This window comes from Pseudorca crassidens, chromosome 15, assembly GCF_039906515.1.
Source record: "Pseudorca crassidens isolate mPseCra1 chromosome 15, mPseCra1.hap1, whole genome shotgun sequence".
Classification (NCBI taxonomy): Eukaryota; Metazoa; Chordata; class Mammalia; order Artiodactyla; family Delphinidae; genus Pseudorca; species Pseudorca crassidens.
The window spans coordinates 72,868,710-72,891,035 of NC_090310.1; the positions used below are offsets into that span (position 1 = coordinate 72,868,710).

At 42.5% G+C, this 22,326-nt stretch overlaps 1 protein-coding gene across 4 annotated transcripts in view; it reads left to right on the forward strand.

Annotated features, from left to right (window-relative positions):
* The first annotated feature begins 1,070 nt into the window (after positions 1-1,070).
* The window catches only part of IFT52 (intraflagellar transport 52), a 32,941-nt gene continuing 11,685 nt past the window's right edge, over positions 1,071-22,326 (forward strand). Inside the window, exons 1-9 of one of the 4 annotated variants that reach the window (XM_067708192.1) lie at positions 1,071-1,447; positions 4,473-4,597; positions 5,270-5,357; positions 9,783-9,912; positions 10,206-10,281; positions 11,343-11,414; positions 15,443-15,569; positions 18,908-18,994; positions 20,298-20,366. In XM_067708192.1, the coding sequence (XP_067564293.1) occupies positions 1,427-1,447; positions 4,473-4,597; positions 5,270-5,357; positions 9,783-9,912; positions 10,206-10,281; positions 11,343-11,414; positions 15,443-15,569; positions 18,908-18,994; positions 20,298-20,366 (795 nt within the window). In that variant the 5' untranslated portion in view covers positions 1,071-1,426. Of the gene's footprint in view, positions 1,448-4,472; positions 4,598-5,269; positions 5,358-9,782; positions 9,913-10,205; positions 10,282-11,342; positions 11,415-15,442; positions 15,570-18,907; positions 18,995-20,297; positions 20,367-22,326 lie in introns of those variants that run through there. The other 3 variants (XM_067708191.1, XM_067708193.1, XM_067708194.1) reach the window with 3 other exon arrangements.

The window sequence follows — 22,326 nt, forward strand, 5'->3', positions numbered from 1 at the left end:
GTCACCAAGATGGTACAAGGCACAGCCAGGAACTGAACTTGGTGGCAGCTGGTTCTAAGGCCCTTGCTCTGTCTACAACCTCCAACAGCGGAAGAAGTGCTCTGGGCAGCTACTTTTTTGGTCTTCTGGCAAAGCCTGACTGCAAACTGTATTCACCCAATTTGGTACCAAAAGACAGCATCCTCAGGAAGAGAAATCACAATCACTCTCTTCTTCACTTTTTAACTTTGCAGTCACAGTAGTTGTGAAAAAGCAACAGGAGTAGTGTGTGTGTGTGTGTGTGTGTGTGTTTTAAGACCCTAAAACTCCGACTACTCTGTACCCAATGAAGACTGTAACAAAAATTCTAAAGTCTCTGCTCACATCGGTTTGAGCCAGCGAGACAGCTGCATTGCACACACGTCCACGCTCCCTCAGGGCAGGCACTGAGCCCTCCCCTGGGGAGAAGGGTTGCCTGTTTGTGGTTATCGGCGTCTTGTTTCTCATTTTCACGGCGACAACAGGGCAAACCATACTTGGCGATGGCTCTTCCGCATAAGCAGTTCCTTCTGCCCAAATGCCCTTCCCCGACCCTTGCCTTAATGAACCATTCTTCTCTCACTTTTCTGCTCAACGGGGACCCCTGTCTGCCCAGCTTCGGCCTCTCACAGCTCCCTTAAAACAGTTTATATTTTTATTTTTTGGTAGAATCTGGTCAGGTCTAACTCGCCGCCAGGGGATGCCCAGAGGCTGGTTCACCTGGGCGTGGCACTGTTGCGCTCAGAGATGCGGGGCTAATCAAACAGAAAGAATTATCTCATATTCCCATCCTCACCACTACACCTGCCCACCCTCCTCCTGGAGGGCCTCCCCGGCCTCCCAGGGCGCTGAAACCCTCCTATAACGCGCGCAGTGCCTCGAGTCCCGCGTTTTAAAAAGGGCGACAGCGACCCACAACCGCAGCCGCAGCCTCAGCCGCAAAGCCCCGCCCCGCATCGGGCCACCGCTCTGCGCCTGCGCCCTTGGGATCAAGGCTGGGCCTTCCGCAAGCTCCGTCGGAAGCCTCCACTAGTCTCCTCCCTTAGGGTGGGACGAAGTTTGGGCCCTTGTGCCTATCATTTTTATCAGGCTTTAATGAGACTGGGTATTAAAGGAGAAAATGAAATGAGTTTATCTTTGGCCTAAAGTTAATCCACATTCTATTTGGATTTACCCCTCATCTAAAATAATGGTACAGTCCCACATTAGTCCCGCCCCCTGCCCCCACCCATACTTCTCCCTCCTCGCTAGCTAGGTAAATCGGCCTCTTCCGTCCTGTCGTCATCACGTCGCTCCGGAGGTAGTTCCACGCTCGGGTCCACGCCCTTCCAACGCGCAGCTTCACCTGCGCAGTTGCTAAGCGGCCTTGGATACCTGGCCGCGGGATGCTGGGCGGCGTCAGGTGAAGATGGTGGTCACTGGGCCTCAGGTAAGACGGACTCCGACCGTGGTGGGCCGGCCGAGGTGTTGGGAATTGGCGAGGGCCTCGCCGGACTGTCCTCGAGGCCGCTGGGCCCGTCTTAGAGAAAATCGAGGTCCGCTAGGGTAAAGTAAAAGTGGGGGGGGGGGCGCAGATATAGGCCCAGATCCCAGACCTCAGACTGGGCTCGAATCTAACTCGCCTTCGTCTGGGAGATGTTTAGTCATCCTGCTCAGTATGAAAGAGCATTGGACAAGAAACCATAATGTGACATCCTAGTTCCATCCCCTTTTTCTAGGAATCCTGCTCTTAGGAATCTGTCCTATGGCAAAAATAATTAATGGCAGAAGCAGAAATATGTACATTTCAGTAGGATCTACGATGGCAAAAAATTGAAAAGATGTTCATGAAGATTGAGTTTATTATGGCATAACCACGCAACCACTAATCTAATCAGAAGGCAGAATACAATGTTGTATGTACACACTGTGAAAATAAGCATAGGCATGGATGGAATGGAACATGAAAAGATAGCTGTGGTGGGATCATGGGGGGATTTTTTTTTTTTTAAGTGACAAAATGATTTTAAAGTTCAGCCTAAAAAATAAATATGTGGGACTAACGAGAAAAATTCTAAAACTTAAGAGTAATAAGAGAGATTAGCTCGTATCAGCACCACCAAGTATTATAACATACATATTATAAACCTGTAGTAATTAAAATAGTATGGGGCTTCCCTGGTGGCGCAGTGGTTGAGAGTCCGCCTGCTGATGCAGGGGACACAGGTTCGTGCCCCAGTCCGGGAAGATCCCACATGCCGCGGAGTGGCTGGGCCTGTGAGCCATGGCCGCTGAGCCTGCGCGTCCGGAGCCTGTGCTCTGCAATGGGAGAGGCCACAACAGTGAGAGGCACGCATACTGCAAAAAAAAAAAAAACCCCAAAATAACAACAACAAAATAAATAAATAAATAAAATAAAATAAAATAGTATGGAACTGGGCAGGATCTTACAGGCAGATAGAATATATAGAATTCATGATAAAATTCAGTTTTTAGGGATTTATTATATAGGCAAGGTGGTATTTTAAATTAGCATAGAAGGGATGGATTGGTGTCAGGCAGCTTGCTAGTAATTAAAACAATAACAAAATTAAAGCATCAAAATAAAGTCCAAATGGACTAAAATTTAAGTCTTAAAAATTTTGACATCATAAAAGTACTAGGAGAAAGCATTGTTGGATGTATTTATAATCTTAGCATGGTAAAAACTCTTCTAAAGGGCTTCCCTGGTGGCTCAGTGGTTAAGAACCTGCCTGCCAATGCAGGGGATACAGGTTCAAGCCCTGGTCCGGGAAGATCCCACATGCCATGGAGCAACTAAGCCCGTGCGCCACAATTACTGAGCTCATGTGCTGCAACTAGTGAAGCCCACGCACCTAGAGCCCGTGCTCTGCAACAAGAGAAGCCACCGCAATGAGAAGCTGGCGCACTGCAACGAAGAGTAGCCCCCATTTGCCGCAGCTAGAGGAAGCCCGCGTGCAGCAACGAAGGCCCAACGCAGCCAAAAATAAATAAATAAATTAATTAATTAAAAAATAAAAACCCTTCTAAATATGTCATGCAATCCAGAAGCCAGAAAGGAAAAGATTAATGCTTTTGACTCTATAAAATTTTAAACTTTCTGTGTGGCCTGCAAAATTCAAGCAAACTAAACCAAAAAAACTACCAGCAGCTAAGTCTAAAGACAAATAAACTTATGGAAGTCTTTATTTAATGATCAATTAGAAAAATTTTAAACCCAATAGCAGAGTATATGAACAAGAAAATCAGAAGAAATACAAGTGGCCAATATAAACAGTGAAAGATGGCCATCTTACTAATTTCAAAGTGCAAATTAAAATAATAAGGATTTTTTTTTGCCTGTCTTATTAGCAAAGATTAAAAAAATTAAAAATAAGATTGTGTGGAAACAAATATATTAGCGTTAGTGGAAGTAAAAATTAGTACAATATTTTGGAGGGCAATTTGGAAATAATTTACTTAGCTATTCAACAGGTAGGAATTTATTCTATAGATATGCAAAGTGCACAAAAACATCATGTTCAAAGATGATGTTTGTAGTATTCTTTTACTAGCAAAAATTTTGGGGAAAAAAACATGTCAATCAGTATATGAGTGGTTACATAAATTTCAGTACATCCACAAAATGGAATGCTGTGCAGCAGTTAAAAAAAAAGTGGTAGATCCATATATAGTGACATGGAAAGATGTGAAAGATACAGGTTAGGTGAAAAAAGTGTGTTGCAGAATAGTGCATATGGTCCTATTTAGTAAATAAAACTAAGTTACCATATGTATAAAGAGAATTTAGAAAACTATACCCCACACTTAACAATAGTTAGCAGTGAGGAATCAGGTTGGAAACATGGTTCCCCACACTGTAGTGTGATGGCAGGGCAGGGCCATGGAAGTGGGCTGATGGGAAGCCCAGGGTTTGCCTTGGGTTTCTGCAGCCATGATTTCAGCCTTTGAATTGTAGGGAAATTGTAGCTAAGTTGCAGCTGTGTACCTTTTTTAAAAATAGATTTATTTAATTAATTAATTTGTTTGTTTAATTTTTGGCTCCGTTGGGTCTTCGTTGCTGCGCGCGGGCTTCCTCTAGTTGCGGCAAGTAGGGGCTACTCTTCATTGCGGTGCGCCGGTTTCTCATTGCGGTGGCTTCTCTTTTTGTGGAGCACGGGCTCTAGGCGCGTGCGCTTCAGTAGTTGTGGCTCGCAGGCTCTAGAGCACAGGCTCAGTAGTTGTGGTGCACAGGCTTAGTGCACAACTGGGAAGATCTGTGGGATCTTCCCAGACCAGGGCTTGAACCCGTGTTCCCTGCGTTGGCAGGCGGATTCTTAACCACTGTGCCACCAGGGAAGCCCACCTTTTCTTAATGAATTATAAGAAGTAGACTATTGGTTCCTTTTAGGGTCTTTCTTTTGGAATATTGTTTATTGTTTCCCTTTTCTCTGATCCCTTCTTTTTTCCATAAAGTGACCATGGAGAAAGAGCTTCGGAGCACCATTCTTTTCAATGCATACAAAAAGGAAGTATTTACCACCAGCAATGGCTATAAATCCATGCAGAAAAGACTTCGGAGTAATTGGAAGATTCAGAGGTGACCGAGTGAATTGTTTTCCCTTCTAAGTGATAATAACAGCCTGCTTATAACACTGAAAAGTCTTTATTTTCTTATGTAAAATATATTGTTTAGGTGGGAGGAATTCCATTTAAAGGTCGTTCAGAAAAAAATAAATGATTATTAAAACATATCTTTCAAAACTTGGCAATTAGCATATTACTAAGTGGTCCCCCCAAATCACAAATCAAGTAATTATTCCAGTTATACATATGCAAGTTTTTAAGAGGTTAGAGGCTTTCCCCATATTTTAACTTGGGTCAGTACTTTAGTTTAGGGAAAGGAAAAATGAAAGTATCTGTGTGTGTGTGTGTATGTGTGTGTGGTTTTTCTTAATGGGTAAAGGATGTGTAATCATACAAGCTAATGGTAGAGCTGATTGAATTAGTAGTTGGAGGACTTCTTTATGCTCTAGTGTGGTTTAATTTGGACACCTTGGCTTATAGGTAGTGCTTGAGCACAGGCTGATGACTGGGGCAGACCTATTAGAGGGGATTGTCACTTTGGGAGAGAGGCTGGACCAGGTACCTCTAAATCCCTTCATTTCTGTGCCTCTGTAGCCTCTGATTCCATACAGTCTAGATGCTAAAATAGCTCATAAATTGGTTTAAATAATGGATCTAACACTTGCTTTTAAAATCGTATTTCTAGCTTAAAAGATGAAATTACATCTGAGAAGCTAACTGGGGTGAAGCTGTGGATTACAGCGGGGCCAAGGGAAAAATTTACTGCAGCTGAGGTAAGAAATATCCATAAAGAAGAAATGTAGTGAGATAGTTAGGAGCATGGGCTCTGAAATCCCGGGCTTAAATCCCTCTTCACCACTTGACTGCCTTAAGGTGGTCACTTCGTCTCTTTCTTCATCATAGAGTTGTTGTGATGATTAACTGAGTTAATGCATGATAAGTGCCAGACACATAGTGCAGGCTAACTCAATATTAACCATACTTCTTTGCCATGTTTTTGCTTTAAAAATAGGAAAATTCCATTTAAAATTAAGCTGTTTTTTATTCTGTTTCATGGACAAAGAATCGTTAAGTGTAAAACCCAAACAAAAATAACAAGTGTTGGGCTTCCCTGATGGCACAGTGGCTGAGAGTCCGCCTGCCGATGCAGGGGACACGGGTTTGTGCCCCGGTCCGGGAAGATCCCACATGCTGCGGAGCGGCTCCGCAACGGAAGAGGCCACAACAGTGAGAGGCCCGTGTACCACAAAAATAATAATAAATAAATAACAAGTATTGACAAAGATGTGGAGAAATGGGAACCCTTGTGCACTATTGGTGGAAAGGTAAAATGGTGCAGCCACTATGGAAAACAGTATGGCGGTTCCTCAAAAAATTAATAATAGAATTATATGATCCAGCAATCCCACTTCTGGATATATATATTCAAAAGAATGGAAAGCAGCGTCTCAAAGAGGTGTTTGTACACCCATGTTCATCACAGCATTATTCACAGTAGCCAAAAGGTGGAAGCAACGCAGGTGTCCACCAACAGATGGTAAATAAAATGGGATCAATACATCAATGAATTATTACTCAGTCTTAAGAAAGAAGGCAGTTCCGGTACTTGCCGCGACATGCATGAATCTTGAGGACATTATGCTAAGTGAAATAAGCCAGTTACAAAAGGGCAAACGCTGTATGGTACCATTCATATGGTGTACCTAGAGTAATCAAATTCATAGAAAGTTGAAGTGGTAGTTGCCAGGACCTAGAGGGAGGAGGGAGACGGAGTTATTTTGTAATGGGTATGAAGGTTTTGTTTTGCAAGGTGAAGAGTTCTGTAGATTGTTTGTACAACATTTTGAATGTATTTAACTTTACTGAACTGTACACTTAAAAGTAGTTAAGAGGGGAGATTGTATATTATGTATATTTTACCACAGTTAAAAAAGCAAAAAACCCAGAACATAGCAAGAGCCTTTCTCACAGAGACTTGGAAGTGCTTGGTGTTCAGGGAGGGTTGTGGGGAGGAGGGAGGGAGTAGAGGCAGGGCGGGGCCGGTGTGGTCGTTAGACTTAGGTGTCCAAGGTCTCCTTCTCTTACTTTGGGTGAGGCCACGGGGAGGGGTCCACAGGGGAGCATTCCTGTTGTCCTTTTTTTTTAGATATTGGGGGTAGGAGTTTATTAATTAATTAATTTATTTTTGCTACGTTGGGTCTTCATTTCTGTGCGAGGGCTTTCTCTAGTTGTGGCAAGCGGGGGCCACTCTTCATTGCGGTCCGCGGGCCTCTCACTATCGCGGCCTCTCTTGTTGCGGAGCACAGGCTCCAGACGCCCAGGCTCAGTAGTTGCGGCTCACAGGCCTAGTTGCTCCGCGGCATGCGGGATCTTCCCAGACCAGGGCTCGAACCCATGTCCCCTGCATTAGCAGGCAGATTCTCAACCACTGCGCCACCAGGGAAGCCCCTGTCGTCCTTTTTTTTCTCAACCTGACTGCAAGGCCGCCCTCTCATCTGGGAGGGGCATGGAGGGAGACATAACTATTTAATCAGGTTAATTGAGAGGAGGAGCAGGGATATCATCGGGAATGTGGAGGTGACCAGCCACTCCTACCCCATGAGACCCCTCGGAAAGTACACACAGCGGGCAGTGGCCTGCAAAGGAATACTGTTGGGCTTTGGTCCCACACTCGGATAGTTTCTCTTCCACCTCCCTTCTCCAGCTAGGGAGGAAAGAGAGGTGTCCCCGTCTGGGCCAAGGAGCAAGCAGCCTCAGGAAAGCCGGGGCATCCAGAGAGGGCCAGAGACCCATGCCTGGGCCTTCTTCCAAGAGGAGATGAGCGCCAGGCCAAACCTTTTTTCAGGCTTTCAGGGATGGGAAGCAGTGGCTTCCAAAAGACAAGGGTCCCTGGAGCGGCAGATTTTGTTCTTTGGAACTTTAGCCTAATGTTCTGTCACCAGACCAGACCAGCCCCTGGCACCATGTTTTCTCTTTAGAGTTGGAGTGAGGCGGGAAGGAAAGGGAGAAAAGCGTTTAGCTTCTGCCTAAGAACCAACATCCTGTTGTGTTTTTATGCTTCCACTGGGCTGATTGTAGTGATCAGCAGAGGTCTTCATCCAGGGCAGAGATCACCGCTTTCCTGGTCATCGTTGCTGGTCTCTGAGGACTCGTAAAGGTTCAGTTCACACCTCAAGGGCTATGTGATCCCTCTTTGATGTTGTCCTCCAGAAACTTCTGTGACAGAACAGACATCATATGTCTGACATTAGATGCAAGAATCAAGCTAGAGGCGAGGCTGAATTCACAGTCTTCCCCTGTTTCCCACCTCACCTCCACTGGCTCATCACACTCGCTTAGTGGTGGTATTCAGTTATCTCCAGCAGCCCACGCCATGCTTCCCAACCCTGTCAGATCAAGGGCCACCTTATTACAAATGCCCCTTTATCATACTGAATTGAAAAGCATAGATAATATAACTCATCACCATTTAAAAAAAAAGTTGATGCTCTAACTATATTAAAGGGAGATGATTTATTAAAAAAATATGAATTTCAAATTGTAAATGTATGGGCATATATACTCTAGAAGAATATGTATGTTTTAGTATGTTAATCCTTGAACTTACATACAGTTAGAACACTTCTTTACATTTGCCATTTTGAAACAAAGGCTAAATGTAAATCTGAGTATACAGAATCACCGTGAATGGGACAGCCTGTTGTGTGGAGTCCAGAATCAGTGAAGTTTTGTCTCATTTGGGAGCAAGCCATCTTGGCGATGTTAACTGTTGCACTGTATTTTCTATATTTAGGGGATTGGGGGAGAGAAGCAAATCCAGGTTGTGTGCAAGAGGAAGAGGGCCGTGCTGTAGCAGAGCTGCTTTGGGACAGTGGTTTCCCAAGTGGGATGTGTGTGATGAACCACTGGGGTGCCAGAAGGAAATTATTCATACCTTTATCATCCTTAAAAATGTCCTTTTGGGGAGTTTTTGTTTTGTTTTTGGCCACGCCGCGCGGCTTGCAAGATCTTAGTTCCCCAACCAGGGATTAAACCCGGGCCCTCGGCAGTGAAAGCGCAGAGTCCTAACCACTGGACCGCCAGGGAATTCCCTGGGGAGAGTATTTTGTAATGGTATAAATATACATACTTTCTATGCATATTGGAGCGCACATTCACATTTTTTCCTGATGGGGTGCTTGAAGAAAGTTGAGAGACTGTTGGTCTAGACCGCCCACCCCAGGTGTTCTTAGGCTAGGTCAACAAAATCAGCCCTAGATTTTCTTCTCTCCCCAGCTTTGTGAAAGCAAGAGAGCTTTCCAAGAGATAGGTAGACAGCATGCCTTTCTTATGTGGTTTGATCAGTCAGTGACTTGAACAGAATTTGTCCCTGAGAGATGGTATGAAATGCCTTTATCCTGATATCCTTGGCTGGCAGTGAGGAAAAGGTATGATCTCTATCAGTAGTTTTCAAACAGGGATGGCTTTGCTCACTCCACACCCCGTCCCCCAACCCCAGGGGACATTTGGCAACATCTGGAGACATTTTTGATTGTCCGGAGAGGGTAGGTACAACTAGCATCTAGTGGGTAAAGACCAGGGATGCTGCTGATTGGTGGAGACCTGTGAGCTTCCTTTAGCTAATAGTTTTCCACTTTTAGTTTGCTGTCCAGATAGTCAACTTGGAAAATGTCATTTCAGTTTGAGTATTTTGGAGCTTTATACTAAAGACAAGTGTGGAAATCCTACACAGAGAGTAAATTTTATATTATCTTGATATAGATTTACATTTAAGTGCCTTTATAGATTTGAAGTTGTTTCTTTTTCATCTAGTTAAGGCCTTTTTTTTTTTTGGCTGTGTTGGGTCTTCGTTGCTGCGTGCAAGCTTTCTCTAGTTGCAGCAGGCGGGGGCTGCTCTTCATTGCGGTGCACAGGCTTCTCATTGCGGTGGCTTCTCTTGTTGCAGAGCACGGGCTCTAGGGCACATGGGCTTCAGTAGTTGTGGCGTGCGGGCTCAGTAGTTGTGGCGCATGGGCTTAGTTGCTCCATGGCATGTGGGATCTTCTCGGACCAGGGCTCGAACCCGTGTCCCCTGCATTGGCAGGCGGATTCTTAACCACTCTGCCACCAGGGAAGTCCCTAGTTAAGGTCTTATTCATAGTAGTTTGGATAAAAGTCTTCAAGGTATATTCATAGATTGTTTCTTTTTCTTTGTGTAGTTTGAAGTCCTGAAGAAGTACCTTGATGGCGGTGGAGATATCCTTGTAATGCTAGGAGAGGGTGGGGAATCCAGATTTGACACCAACATTAACTTTCTCCTAGAAGAATATGGAATCATGGTTAATAACGGTAATTATTATTGTTGTTTTAATAGAGGCAGTAATTTCCTGTTTATTATTTATATCATAGTCCTCTGGGCCTAACAGTACAATGGAAAAAGCCCTGGGCTGTGAGGGTGCATGGTCCAGGATTCTGGCCTCACCGGCAGTCTGAATTTTCTAGTGCTAGGCTTCTTCCATTTATAAAATGAGAGAGATTGGAATATAGTTCCAGGATTCCTTTCAGGTCAAAATTTGTATGTGTCTATAATATCAAACTTACTTCTAATCTAAGAAACGCCTTCCTCTCTTTTTCCCTTAAAGATGCTGTGGTTAGAAATGTATATTATAAGTATTTCCATCCTAAAGAAGCTCTAGTTTCCAATGGAGTCTTGAATAGGTAAGCATATTGAAAACAGAAATGACTTTGCCAATGACTCTCCCCTTTCCTACATGACTCTTCCCTTCTCCCTCTCACACATTCTTTTCTCTGGCCCTTTTTCCTTTCTTGCCTTTTCTAAAAATTTTATTATATCATAGTTTATTTTATTATATTACTTCTCATCCATCAAATTGCATTCCTCCCATCTTTTGAAACCTTACTCCACATCACCTTTTTGACGATCAGAATATATTCAGTTGCAAGTAAAGAAAACCCTATTTGGATGGGATTAAACAATACAGAGACTTTATTGATTCATGTCATTGAAAAGTTGAGAACTAGGGCAGGCTTTGGGTATGGATTGACTATAATATTCATAAGGTCATCAGGGCTCCAGTTCCATTTCTCTGCAGTTCTCTTGGCTCTGCTCTCCTGTTGTGGGGGAGCTGACTAGTTTTAACAGTTCCCAAATTTGTATCCTCATGCCACACCATTTAGGGCAAGAGCATATGCCTTGGTCCCAGCATTCCCAGCAATAGTAGACCTGGGGTTTGCTGTGACAGAAGGCATAGAATGCCCTGGTGGCACAGTTATGTCATATTTTCCACCCCTGGAACCTAGGATGAAGTCAGTTTTTTCTCATCCATTGGATCCTAAAACATAAATTAAGAGCTTTGAGAAAGTGAGAAATGAATGCATGAGGGGGCAACAACAGGGGCCTTCTGGGAGCTTTTCCCTATATTCCAAATGATTCATTCCACACTTGAACTTGCCAGGTACTCTGCTCGGTCTGAAGATAGAGAGTCTAGGACACAGGACTAGAATGCGGGTCTAGTACATATATGGACCTTTCCCTCAGGACTCAAGAAAGAGGAACTGATTCTTATATTTTCATGTTCACTTTTGCAGGCTTCCCAATAGAGCTGTAGGTGTGTAGGAGTACCTTTATTTGATTTTTAAGAATGGTATTTTGAACAAGTCTGCACAATACTTGTATCTAATTCATAGTTACTATTAATGAATGGATTGTGAAATTCCTAAAATTTTTTGTTTACTAGATTTTAATTTTTTTCTTCAAGGGAAATTAGCCGAGCTGCAGGGAAGGCAGTGCCTGGAATCATTGAAGAGGAGAGCAGTGGAAACAATGCCCAGTGAGTGTTTTCTGAGGCCACCTGAAGAGGATGTATTTGCCATTTGAAGAGTTTTCTTTTTCAAAGCGAAGCATTTTCATTTCTGATTACAAAAGTAATTCTCACCAAAAACCAGATTGATCAGTTCAAAAGGAAGAAAATAGAAGTCCTCCGGCGTAAATCCATGCCCCTCTCCCCAAAGATAATCCTTCTTAACAGTATTTAGATTTTTTTCGGGAATTCTCTGGCGGTCCAGCGGTTAGGACTCCGTGCTTCCACTGCAGGGGGCATGGGTTCAGTCCCTGGTCAGGGAACTAAGATCCTGCATGCCGCACTGTGTGGCCAAAAAAAAAAAAAAAAGGTATTCAGATTTTTAAATTTTTTTTCATATATAAAAATAGAGTTAGGTACTTTATCCTTTTTATGACTGGATTAAACTGGATGTATCCTAATCTACTCAATCTCCTATTATTGAACATTTAGGTAGTTTATAATATTTTGGTTTAATAATACCACCTAACATTCATTGAGCACTTACTGTGTCACAGGCATGTATTATTACCTCATTTAATCCTCACAACAACCTATAAGGTTGTTGACAAGATAACAGTTTAATTGCCCAAGCTCACTTGACTAGTAAGTGTCAGAACTGAGTTTCAAACCTAGGCAGTCTGCTCTAGGGCCTGTACTCTTAACTTCTTTTCCTTACTGTTATTATAAACAGTTTTATATTATCATAAATAACAAAGCACAAAGTAAATGTCTTTGTATGTACAATTTGTGCACTTAATGCTAATATCTTAGTAGGCCAGATTCTTAGCATTGCCAAATGCGATGCATTGCCAAGTCACCCTCCAGGCTTTTGTAACATTTACAGTCCCTGTGAACAGGCCCCTTTTCCCTCTCTTGCCAGCATGGAATATTCTGTTGAAAATGATACCACTTTATTTTAACTTGCAATTCTTTTTTCTTTTCTTTAATAAGTTTATTTATTTTTATTTATTTTATTTTTGGCTGCGTTGGGTCTTCGTTGCTGTTCGTGGGCTTTCTCTAGTTGCGGAGAGCGGGGGCTACTCTCCGTTGCGGTGCGCGGGCTTCTCATTGCGGTGGCTTCTCTTGTTGGGAGCACAGCCTCTAGGCACGTGGGCTCTAGAGCGCAGGCTCAGTAGTTGTGGTGAATGGGATTAGTTGCTCCGCGGTATGTGGGATCTTCCTGGGCCAGGGCTCGAACCTATGTCCCCTGCGTTGGCAGGCGGATTCTTAACCACTGCGCCACCAGGGAAGCCCCAATTCTTTGATTATTATGAATGGGATGGCTTTTAAAGTCTACTGGCTGATTGTATTTATTCTGTGAATTTCCTGCTCACTGCTTTTTTGCCTGTTTTTCTATTAATAGTTTGTCTTTTCTTATTCAATTATAAGACCTCCATGTGTTGCAAATGTTTTTCCCAGTTTACCTTTTTACTTTGGGGTATTTTGCCCCATAGAAGTTGAATATTTTTATATAATTAAAGCATATTACAAAGCTCTAGTAGTTAGAATAATGTGATACTAATACAGAAATAGTGAAAAATAAATTAAAAAATTAGAATCAGATCCAAAATATGTGGAAGGTAGGGGTTATTAGTTTATAGTTAAAGTGACATTTCAAATTATTGGGGAATGAATGGTATAATTTTTTTTTTTTTTCTTTTTTGCGGTACGCGGGCCTCTCACTGTGTCGCCTCTCCCGTTGCGGAGCACAGGCTCCAGACGCGCAGGCTCAGTGGCCATGGCTCATGGGCCCAGCCGCTCCGCGGCATGTGGGATCTTCCCGGACCGGGGCATGAACCCATGTCCCCTGCATTGGCAGGCGGACTCTCAACCACTGCGCCACCAGGGAAGCCCTGGTATAATTTTGGCTAATCATTTGGAAAAACATTTCCATTTTCATGCCACGCCCCAAAATATATTTCAGATGGATTAAATCTTTAAATATTAAAAATGAAACCATAAAAAGCACTAAAAGAAACTATAGGTGAATGTTTTGTAATCTTAGAGTACAAAAGACCTTTCTTAGTATGAAACCAAGGTAAAGTCATAAAGAGGAAAATGTATAGCAACATATATCATAAGTTGACATTTTTGACATTCAAGAATCACAATCTGATTCTTGGTGAATAAGTGAAAGAACTGTGGACTTGGAGTTAGAAGGATTTAGAAGTTCCTGACTTCATGCCTTACTTGCAGCGTGACCCAGGGCAAAGTAGCTCTTAGCTTCAGTTGCCATATCTGTGTAATGGGGACAGTATTAATCTTACAAAGTTCTTGGGAAACTCCAGTGTGGCAGTACGTGTGGAAGTGCTCTGTAAGATAGAGGGCATTGTACCTTACCTGTGATGTGACCATCATTACTTCTCAGTAGTTGTCGTGAAGGGCAGATGGCAGGTTGTTAATTTCCTGGGTCATCCCGGAAGCAGCACAGTGTCTTGGGAGGCTTTGAGGTGGGATAAGCAGTCCTGCTTTGTGCTTTGAAATATCTTGACCTAATGGAGTCTCAAGCTCTCATTTAGCCCCATTTTTTATCATGTCCCTTTTTCCTTCTCCTACTCAGCCGTAGCCGCACTGAATTTGTTCTGATTCCTTAAGTATGCCAAGCTCTGTCTCACCTTAGGGCCTTCACATATCTGCTCCCTCTTCCAGGAGTATACTCTCCCAGCTAATCTTACTCATTCACACTTGGTTAGAAAAACTCCTGTATTTGTTTTGGGGGTGGGTGTTTAACCTTATGCTTAAAGTCTTATCAGAATGTCAGTCTGATTGATTTCTTAGTAATAATAAAAGAAATAGAGGAGTGTAAATAATAGCTTGACAATTTCTGTCATATAATCATTCTACCTTCCTCCTTAAGAATGATCTCCCTTGAGTGCGTTTGGGGAAGGTGTGGGGAAGAATGTGCCCTGACACCCACAGAACTGTTTCTCCCACTTACCTTTTCTTCCTCCTTGGCAACTGCTCATTTTTTTCTGTTCTTGTCCTGGAAATCATGGGCTGCACCCCCCTTACTGGGATACTACTGGGGTAGGGGCGGAAGGAGGAGAATGGGGAACATGGGGCAGGTACCACTTCTCAACCACGGTGAGACACAGAAGTCATAGCAGTAGGTGAGACTTTACTGAAGGGATGGGGAAAACTAACACTGGAAGGAAATAATTTAAAACTTAAGCTAAAAAGAATGGTCTAAGAGAAAGGAAAATTAAAATCTTCATAAGGAACTCTTCATGGGTATTCCCTCTGCCCATTCCCCCTCCCCTCCTGCCCCGGTTTCCAGTTGTATGCTTTGGTTTTAAGATTCTCGTTTCTTTCCTTTCTGAGGACACTTCCTTCAAACAAATACCTTTGCAGAGCTCCATTTTTCTTTCACTAAAACCCTAGCCCCTCCTGCAGGGGTTGACCTCCTCGAGGTCTGCACCCCACCCTTATCCCCTCCATCCCACACCCTTTCTAGGAGTACATTGCCCCAAGTACTGATTCACTCAAGACACTCGCAGTCTTTGCTAGGACAGTGGAGAGTAGAGGAGGGACTCCAAAGCAGATCTGTGTAAAAGTGTCCAGTGTGGGATAAATATATGCCTCTATTGATATAAGCACTCAACAGGTAGCATACCCTTCTGATGACAGATACTCATTCTTAGAGATAACATCAGTCAAATTTTTAAGGGAGAGGAAAGTATTTACATCTAAGACATTGTTACACAGAGCAGGCTCATGTATGGCTCTGGTTCAGTTCTTAGATGAGGCCCCCTCTTCTTCCTCTTCCTCCGTTGGGCTACTTTAGTTCTTCCAGTTACAGTCATTTACACGTACGATTGTAAATTGTTAATTTATACTCACATTTCTTAAAATGCTTTATTAAACCTGTAGCTAGAGTGATACTAATTTTAAGTTAACAAACCAAAGCTTATAGAGTATTTTGTTTGTTTGTGACTTGCTCAAGAAACACTGAGATTACCTTCAAAAAATTTTTATTCATTAAAAAAAAACCTTGAATATTTCTTTATTTCTTTCAGGGCTCTCACCTTTGTCTATCCTTTTGGTGCCACATTGAGTGTCATGAAACCAGCAGTGGCTGTTCTGTCCACAGGCTCTGTCTGTTTCCCACTTAACAGACCCATCCTGGCTTTCTATCACTCGAAGGTACAGCCTTTCTTAGATAAGGGTGGATGTGTAATTTTTATTACTGAAATAGGAAGAACTACTTTAGTTTCCATGGGGTTTCATATATTTTCTCTTTTTTTTTTGGCTGCGCCACTATGTGGGATCTTAGTTCCCTGACCAGGGATTGAACTCATGCCCCCTGCAGTGGAAGCTTGGAGTCCTAGCCACTGGACCACCAGGGAACTCCCATATTTTCTCATTGGTCTTCACAATAGTCCTGTGAAGTAGGATTTCAATGAACTACCTTTTACTTATGGGGAAACAGTGGATTGTCCAGTCATTGATGGAATCAAGACTATACCTAGCTCTTATTCTAGATCCAAAGCCTTTCCACTGTAGCATGAGGCCACTGTAGTATAACTGTCTCTGACTACCAGCTCTCACCCTCAGTATAAGAGAATCCATTCAGAGAAAGGTTGAGTTAGCAGCCTATACCACAGTGCGCAGAATTGTGCTGCTGGTATTTTAGTGTGTCCCAGGAAAACATACCAGAAGACTAGTTGTTCAATTCTCATCCTGGAAACCCCACAAAATGTGGGAACAGGTGGTCCCAGAGGACACAGCCGTCCTCATTATCACCCCACATATCCACTGCCTTTTAATTCATGTTTGCTGAATTCACCTTCATCTGTCTACCAAGACTTGGAATTCACCAGCTGACCTCTCAGTTTTTCTCCAGAGACTTGCATGTCTCTAGCTACACATGATTCTGTTTTTCTTTGTGGGACCTAAGTATTACTTTTCCCTCTTATATTTAAAAGCTCTGACGTCATTTTTATTAGGAAGTAAATAAATGTCTACACTGTGTTTGAAAGATGATATGTAGACAAAATTGGTATAGCTATTAATGGTAGTTAGTCTCTTCTAAACAGCAGGAAATACTGTTTTAAAATTAAACTGTTATTGGACTTCCCTGGTGGTCTAGTGATTAAGACTCTGTGCTTCCACACACAGAACTAAGAACACACAGAACTTAGTCCGGGAACTAAGATCCCGCATGCCCCACGGCACGGCCGAAAAAAACCAAATTAACATGTTGTTAAATGATTCAAGACATGGAAATAACTGTTTACATTAAATGTCTGTTTATAGGCACAAAAGTAATGAGACACCATCTTAAGGGGCCTCTGGTACTATAATACTAGAACTGTTATAATTATTTGATTTTCTAACTGTGCACAGAGATTTTACCTGGCTTAAGCAGTGGATTTTTATGGAGCATCTGTTGGGTACAGAATTCTGTGCTAAGTGTGGTGATTCTTCTAGAATGCATGAGATTATCATGTGCTCATTGCCTAGCTATTTAAAGCCCATTTTCTCCTCCCGATAGGCTTTCAGTCCTGCCTTATAAACACAATCTTTCAGAGAGCTTGTTGCCTGTCACTCTTGTTGGTGAGATGAAGCAGTGATCCCAGGGAGAGGCTCCATCGGGAACCCATAGCAGCGCCAGGCTAGCACCGGGGCGTTCTGCCTCCTTGCCCAGGGCCATTGCCTTCCTTGAGCTTATCATGGTCCTTTCTAGGTCTTTGGTTTACTGGGATAGACTCATTAACATTGAAGGAGCAAATTGGTCCTTGAGTAGACATACTCTTATTTAATTGGAACAAAGTATAGACAGATGCTGGAAAAGGAAGCTGAAGACAATGGTAGAATCAGTCAGGACAGAATAAAAGGATTAAAGGATGATGTATAATCTATTTGAAATAAATGAGGTAGGGAAAAGAAAGTACAGTTGACTCTTGAGCAGTGCAGGGGTTTGAGGTGCCAGCCCTCTGCACAGTGGAAAATCGTGTGTTACAGAGTCAGTCCTCTGTATATGCGGTTGTGCATCTGAGAATTCAACCAACCACGGATCGCATAGTACAGTACTCTTTACTATTGAAAAAAATGCGCTAGTAAGTGGGCCCATGCAGTTCAAACCCATGTTGTTCAAGGGTCAACTGTATACTAAGGAAAAGATAATATAAATCTGACTGTGAGTAGAGGTGTAGGTATTTACTCACCTACAGGGATTCAGATCGCAGCCCAGTTCATTCAGTCACGTCCCTGCTATTTCTATAGAATTCCACCCAATTCACTTCCTATTCTCAGTAACCTATCTGTTTGCAGTGGTTATGGTATAGTAATCGTATTATTTTTCCTCTGAAGCATTTGCTTTTAATGTGGGACAGGTCAGAGTTTGTTTTGCAAATTTTGTTTTATTTACAGAATTTGTGCATTTGTAGCTCAACAACTCTGCTTAGGTGTCATTCTTTCCCAGCGTGGTTGCAGTTGTGCCTGTTCTCTGTATGCGATGTTGCTAGAAAATCTGATTTCATTTTGTGTTTTTAATATTGCACTGTTTGTTTTCTCATTACAAAAATAATATATGCTCATTGTAGAAAGTTTTTTAAATGCAGAGATGCACTGCTCTGAGGCAGCCCAGGCTGACGTTTTGATCATTTTCTCCCACTTTTGCTTGTGCCTCATTTTTGTTTACTTGCCTCACAGGCTTTAAGCTCCAATAGCTGTACAATTGATGGTACACTTTTTTTTTAGCCTAATGTTATGACAGAAGCATTTTCCCATATTATTGAGAAACCTTTCTAATATATAATTTAACAACTGGGGGAGGTTCCATTATTCTTAACCATATTTCTGTGGGTGGACATTTGGATTTGTTTCTAATCTTTTGTGATTATGACTATAAAGTTGTGCAGAGTTTTTGGTATATTTTATACTGCTTTGTTGCGTTTGTTGACAGTTTCAGCAACGTTGTGTCAAAGAAGTTACTTCACTAAACCTGACCAACACTGTTTATAGTCATGTTTTTCTTATTAATCTGATAGGAAAAAGTACTTTGTTTTGATTTTTTAAAATTACTAATATTAAAGTTTTTATTATTAACCAGTTGTTTCTTTTGTGAATTTTTCATGCTTGTGGCTTAGTTTTCTGTTTGGATCTTAAATACTGTTTTTTGGTATTCATAAGTGTCTAAATCTTTATAGATTATCTATGGATTTGTCTGTTTTTTCCTTTAAGATTATGATATTCATTTATAATTTCACTAACAATGGGAAAATACTGTCGAACGAATTCACACTGCTTTCTATTAATGTCAAATTGAAGGGTATAGAAGTGTCTAAATTGAGAAGCAGGTTGGAATATAGGTGTTACGATAATTGACATTTCTAGACCATTAAAATACCCATGTGGATTGGCACTTCTTAGTGTATAAGACATTTGCTCACATGGTTGTAATGATAAGTGTTTGGGGACTGAAATGCACGTGGTACATTTTGGGATCTGAATATCTGACACTGCTTTGTCATCAACAGAACCAAGGTGGGAAACTGGCAGTGCTTGGCTCATGTCACATGTTCAGTGACCAATATTTGGATAAAGAAGAAAACAGCAAAATCATGGTAAGCTCTTCTCTTTTATCTAATGAATAATATGTATGATTTTCCTGTCATTAAAAAAAAAAAAGTACTGCTGCGTTCATCTAGTCATTTAAAACCAGCTATTCAGAACCCATTATACACCAGGCACTAAGGATACAAAGATGATTCAGGCATAGTCTCTGCTCTAAAAAAGTATATAGGACCCTGAGAGAGAATGTGAGAGACAGAGAAGTAGATCCAGAAGGACGTGGCGAGTGTTTCTAAGCACACCACCCCGGGCTGGGAGCCACCCTGGAGAAGTGGGGAGGAGCAGACCCAAGCCGGGCCTCCCGTATAGAGCCTAGGAACTCAAACTTTCTTCGAAAAGCCACGGGGAGCCCTTGTAGAGTGTCCAGCAGCCTTGGGCATAGTCAGATCTGTGAATGCAGAAGATGGAAGGGAGAGGGCAATCTGGAGCCAGTTAGGAGGCTGGCAGAGAAGGAACAAGGACCTGAATGAAGGCAGGGAAGGTGTCAGTGGGGGGAGGGGCTGGCCAGCACAGTGGGATTTAGGAGGGGTTATGATAGGACTGTCCCTGATTGAGGCGGGGAAGGAGGGAAAGGCATGGCAAGTGCAAAGGAAACATGTCCTGTGAAGGGTGACGGGGTGCAGGCCAGAGCTGGATGTTGGCGTGATGCCGGTGACTCACTCAACCAGAGGGAGAAGGTCCCACTGAGCTTTCTCATTAATGAAATAAGTTCCTTCAGCCTTAAGGATTATTGTCTTATTGAGAGATTGATTTAAGATCTCGTTTCTGGGAATTCCTTGGCGGTCTGGTGGTTAGGACTCTGCACTTTCACTGCCGAGGGCTTGGTTTCAGTCCCTGGTTGGGGAACTAAGATCCCACAAGCTGTAAGCTGCGGCCAAAAAAAAAAAAAAAGGATCTTGTTCCTGTAGAATCTACACGAAGTTCCAGCGTCTTTATCACATTCTGGGGGCATCTTATTATATTGTACTTTTTAAGTCCAGACTGTCATCAGCACATTACACAGGGATTGTTTCAGAACAATGAACAAATTTTAATAAATTCTGGCTGGTGATTAAAGGTTAGAGTGCCCTAAGATAAATGATAAATTTCCAATAATAAAAATGGCACTAGGGTAAGGAAAACTTTGCAGTTTTCATATTATTTCACCAAGATAAGGGTGGCTACACTTTTTCAAATCACTGGTGGGTATTCTCTTTCCCTTTATCATTTTTCTTGATTGGTTTAATTCCCTAGTCCTGCCCTCAGCTTTCTCAAATAACCAAATGGGTAATTCTGTGTTTATTTTTTTTAATTTAGGATGTTGTTTTCCAGTGGCTCACAACAGGAGACATCCACCTAAACCAGATTGATGCTGAGGACCCAGAGGTAGGAGGTTGTGAATCATTAAAAAAAACTTTGAAATGAAAAATGGGTCCAGCTTCTCAGCACCACTTCTAACAGTTCCAAAGGAATATCTATCTCTTACTTTATCTGTTAGACAGATGGCAAGAAGTGATGCTTTTTAAATTTATTTATTTATTTTTGGCTCTGTTGGGTCTTCGTTTCTGTGCGAGGGCTTTCTCTAGTTGTGGCAAGCGGGGGCCGCTCTTCATCGCAGTGCGCAGGCCTCTCACAATCGCGGCCTCTCTTGTTATGGAGCACAGGCTCCAGACGCGCAGGTCAGTAGTTGTGGCTCACGGGCCCAGTTGCTCCGCGGCATGCGGGATCTTCCCAGACCAGGGCTCGAACCTGTGTCCCCTGTATTAGCAGGCAGATTCTCAACCACTGCGCCACCAGGGAAGCCCAAGGAGTGATGCTTTTTGGCAAGACGAAGGCCATGTTGTAAAAAAATAATAAATCAATGAATTATATAATTCGTCGTAGAGTTCAGTGGGGTGGGAGCCTCTCTCTGTATATGTAATAATTGGAATTTAATTTAATGTATGCCCTCTGGCCCAAACTTTCAGAGTCAGTATCTCTAGAGAAATACTTCTTTCAAAAATATGAAGGGTAAAAAATTAATTTTTTCATGAAGAAACAAAGATCATCAGAATTTAAGTTTTAAACTCTCATTTTGTTGCCTTTAGGAATAACAATCCTAAGGGCATTATGATAATACTTATCAGACAAATCAGAGTGGTGAGACCGGCACTGGACTAGGAACCAGTAACTACATTCTAGGTCCCACTCCACCATGAGCCCTGGGACCTTAAGCAGGTTATTTCGGACCTTTTTCATCTTAGTTTTCTCATTAGTTTTGGGAACACTAATACCTGTGTTCTTTGTCTCACAGGATAATTGTGAGGCCTAAATGAATAGATGTAAATTTACTTGTTAAACTAAAGGCTGTAAAAAGGGCTGTATATCTATCAAGACGTTAAAAAAAAACTCTTGTATTTATTATCTACCAAGCACTGTATATCACATACTTCCACATAAATCATCCTGTTTAAACCTCACCACAGCCCTGGGAGGTAGATGGTCTGATTCTCATTTTACAGATGAGGAAACTGAAATTCTTCAGGATTGTAATATGCCCAAAGAGCAAGCAATTACAGAGCTGGGACTCAAACCCAGGTCTCCTAATTCAAAGTCTACTCGTTCTTCCTTTAGTTCTGTGTTTCTTAAACTCTGAAATGTCAGGAAAGTGATTTCTTGGCAATGGGTAGCAGGAGGTGGGCAGAGGCCATCAGAAATGGCTGCCCACTGACTGCTCCTGCCCTCAGCTGAGGACTGACTTCTCTGGGAAACCCAGGGGCTGACTAGGGTTAGCAAACACGAGAGCCCTATGTCTAAAATACTCCCTTACATGGAAACATTAAGTGTGGAGCAATTTTGCTTAAATTTCTCCTGAAAAGTGATGTTCGCCCCCAAAACAGAAGAATTGGGGTACAGCCAGGAATTCGCTTTGCAGGTCTCACAGGACCCAACTCTGAGTGGACGGCATCTCTGCCAGCCGCCAATCCTACTTAGAGTGTCCTGTGTGGCCACTTTGCTCCTGCTAAGTTTCTGTCATTCCTGTTTTCTAGCTGAGGAAGCTGAAGTAAGTAAATTCTTCAAGGTTCCCACTTCGATTAATACCTGCTCAAGCCATTCTTAACGCCCACTTCAGGCTGATTCCGGAGCCTGAGGCTTTTCTACTGCTCTGTTGTTCACACTCCACCACGTGTGACACTGGGCTGGTTCCAAAGGGAAGAAGCATCAGTAGAAACCAGAGGAGGGGAGTGTTGTTAAGGCCTTTCTCTAAAACCGTGCAGTTTCATATATCTTCCAGTTGTGAGACCTGGTGAAAAACATTCTTTGTATTGTAAGGCTTTGGAAAGTAAAACACTGGACCCAGTAACAT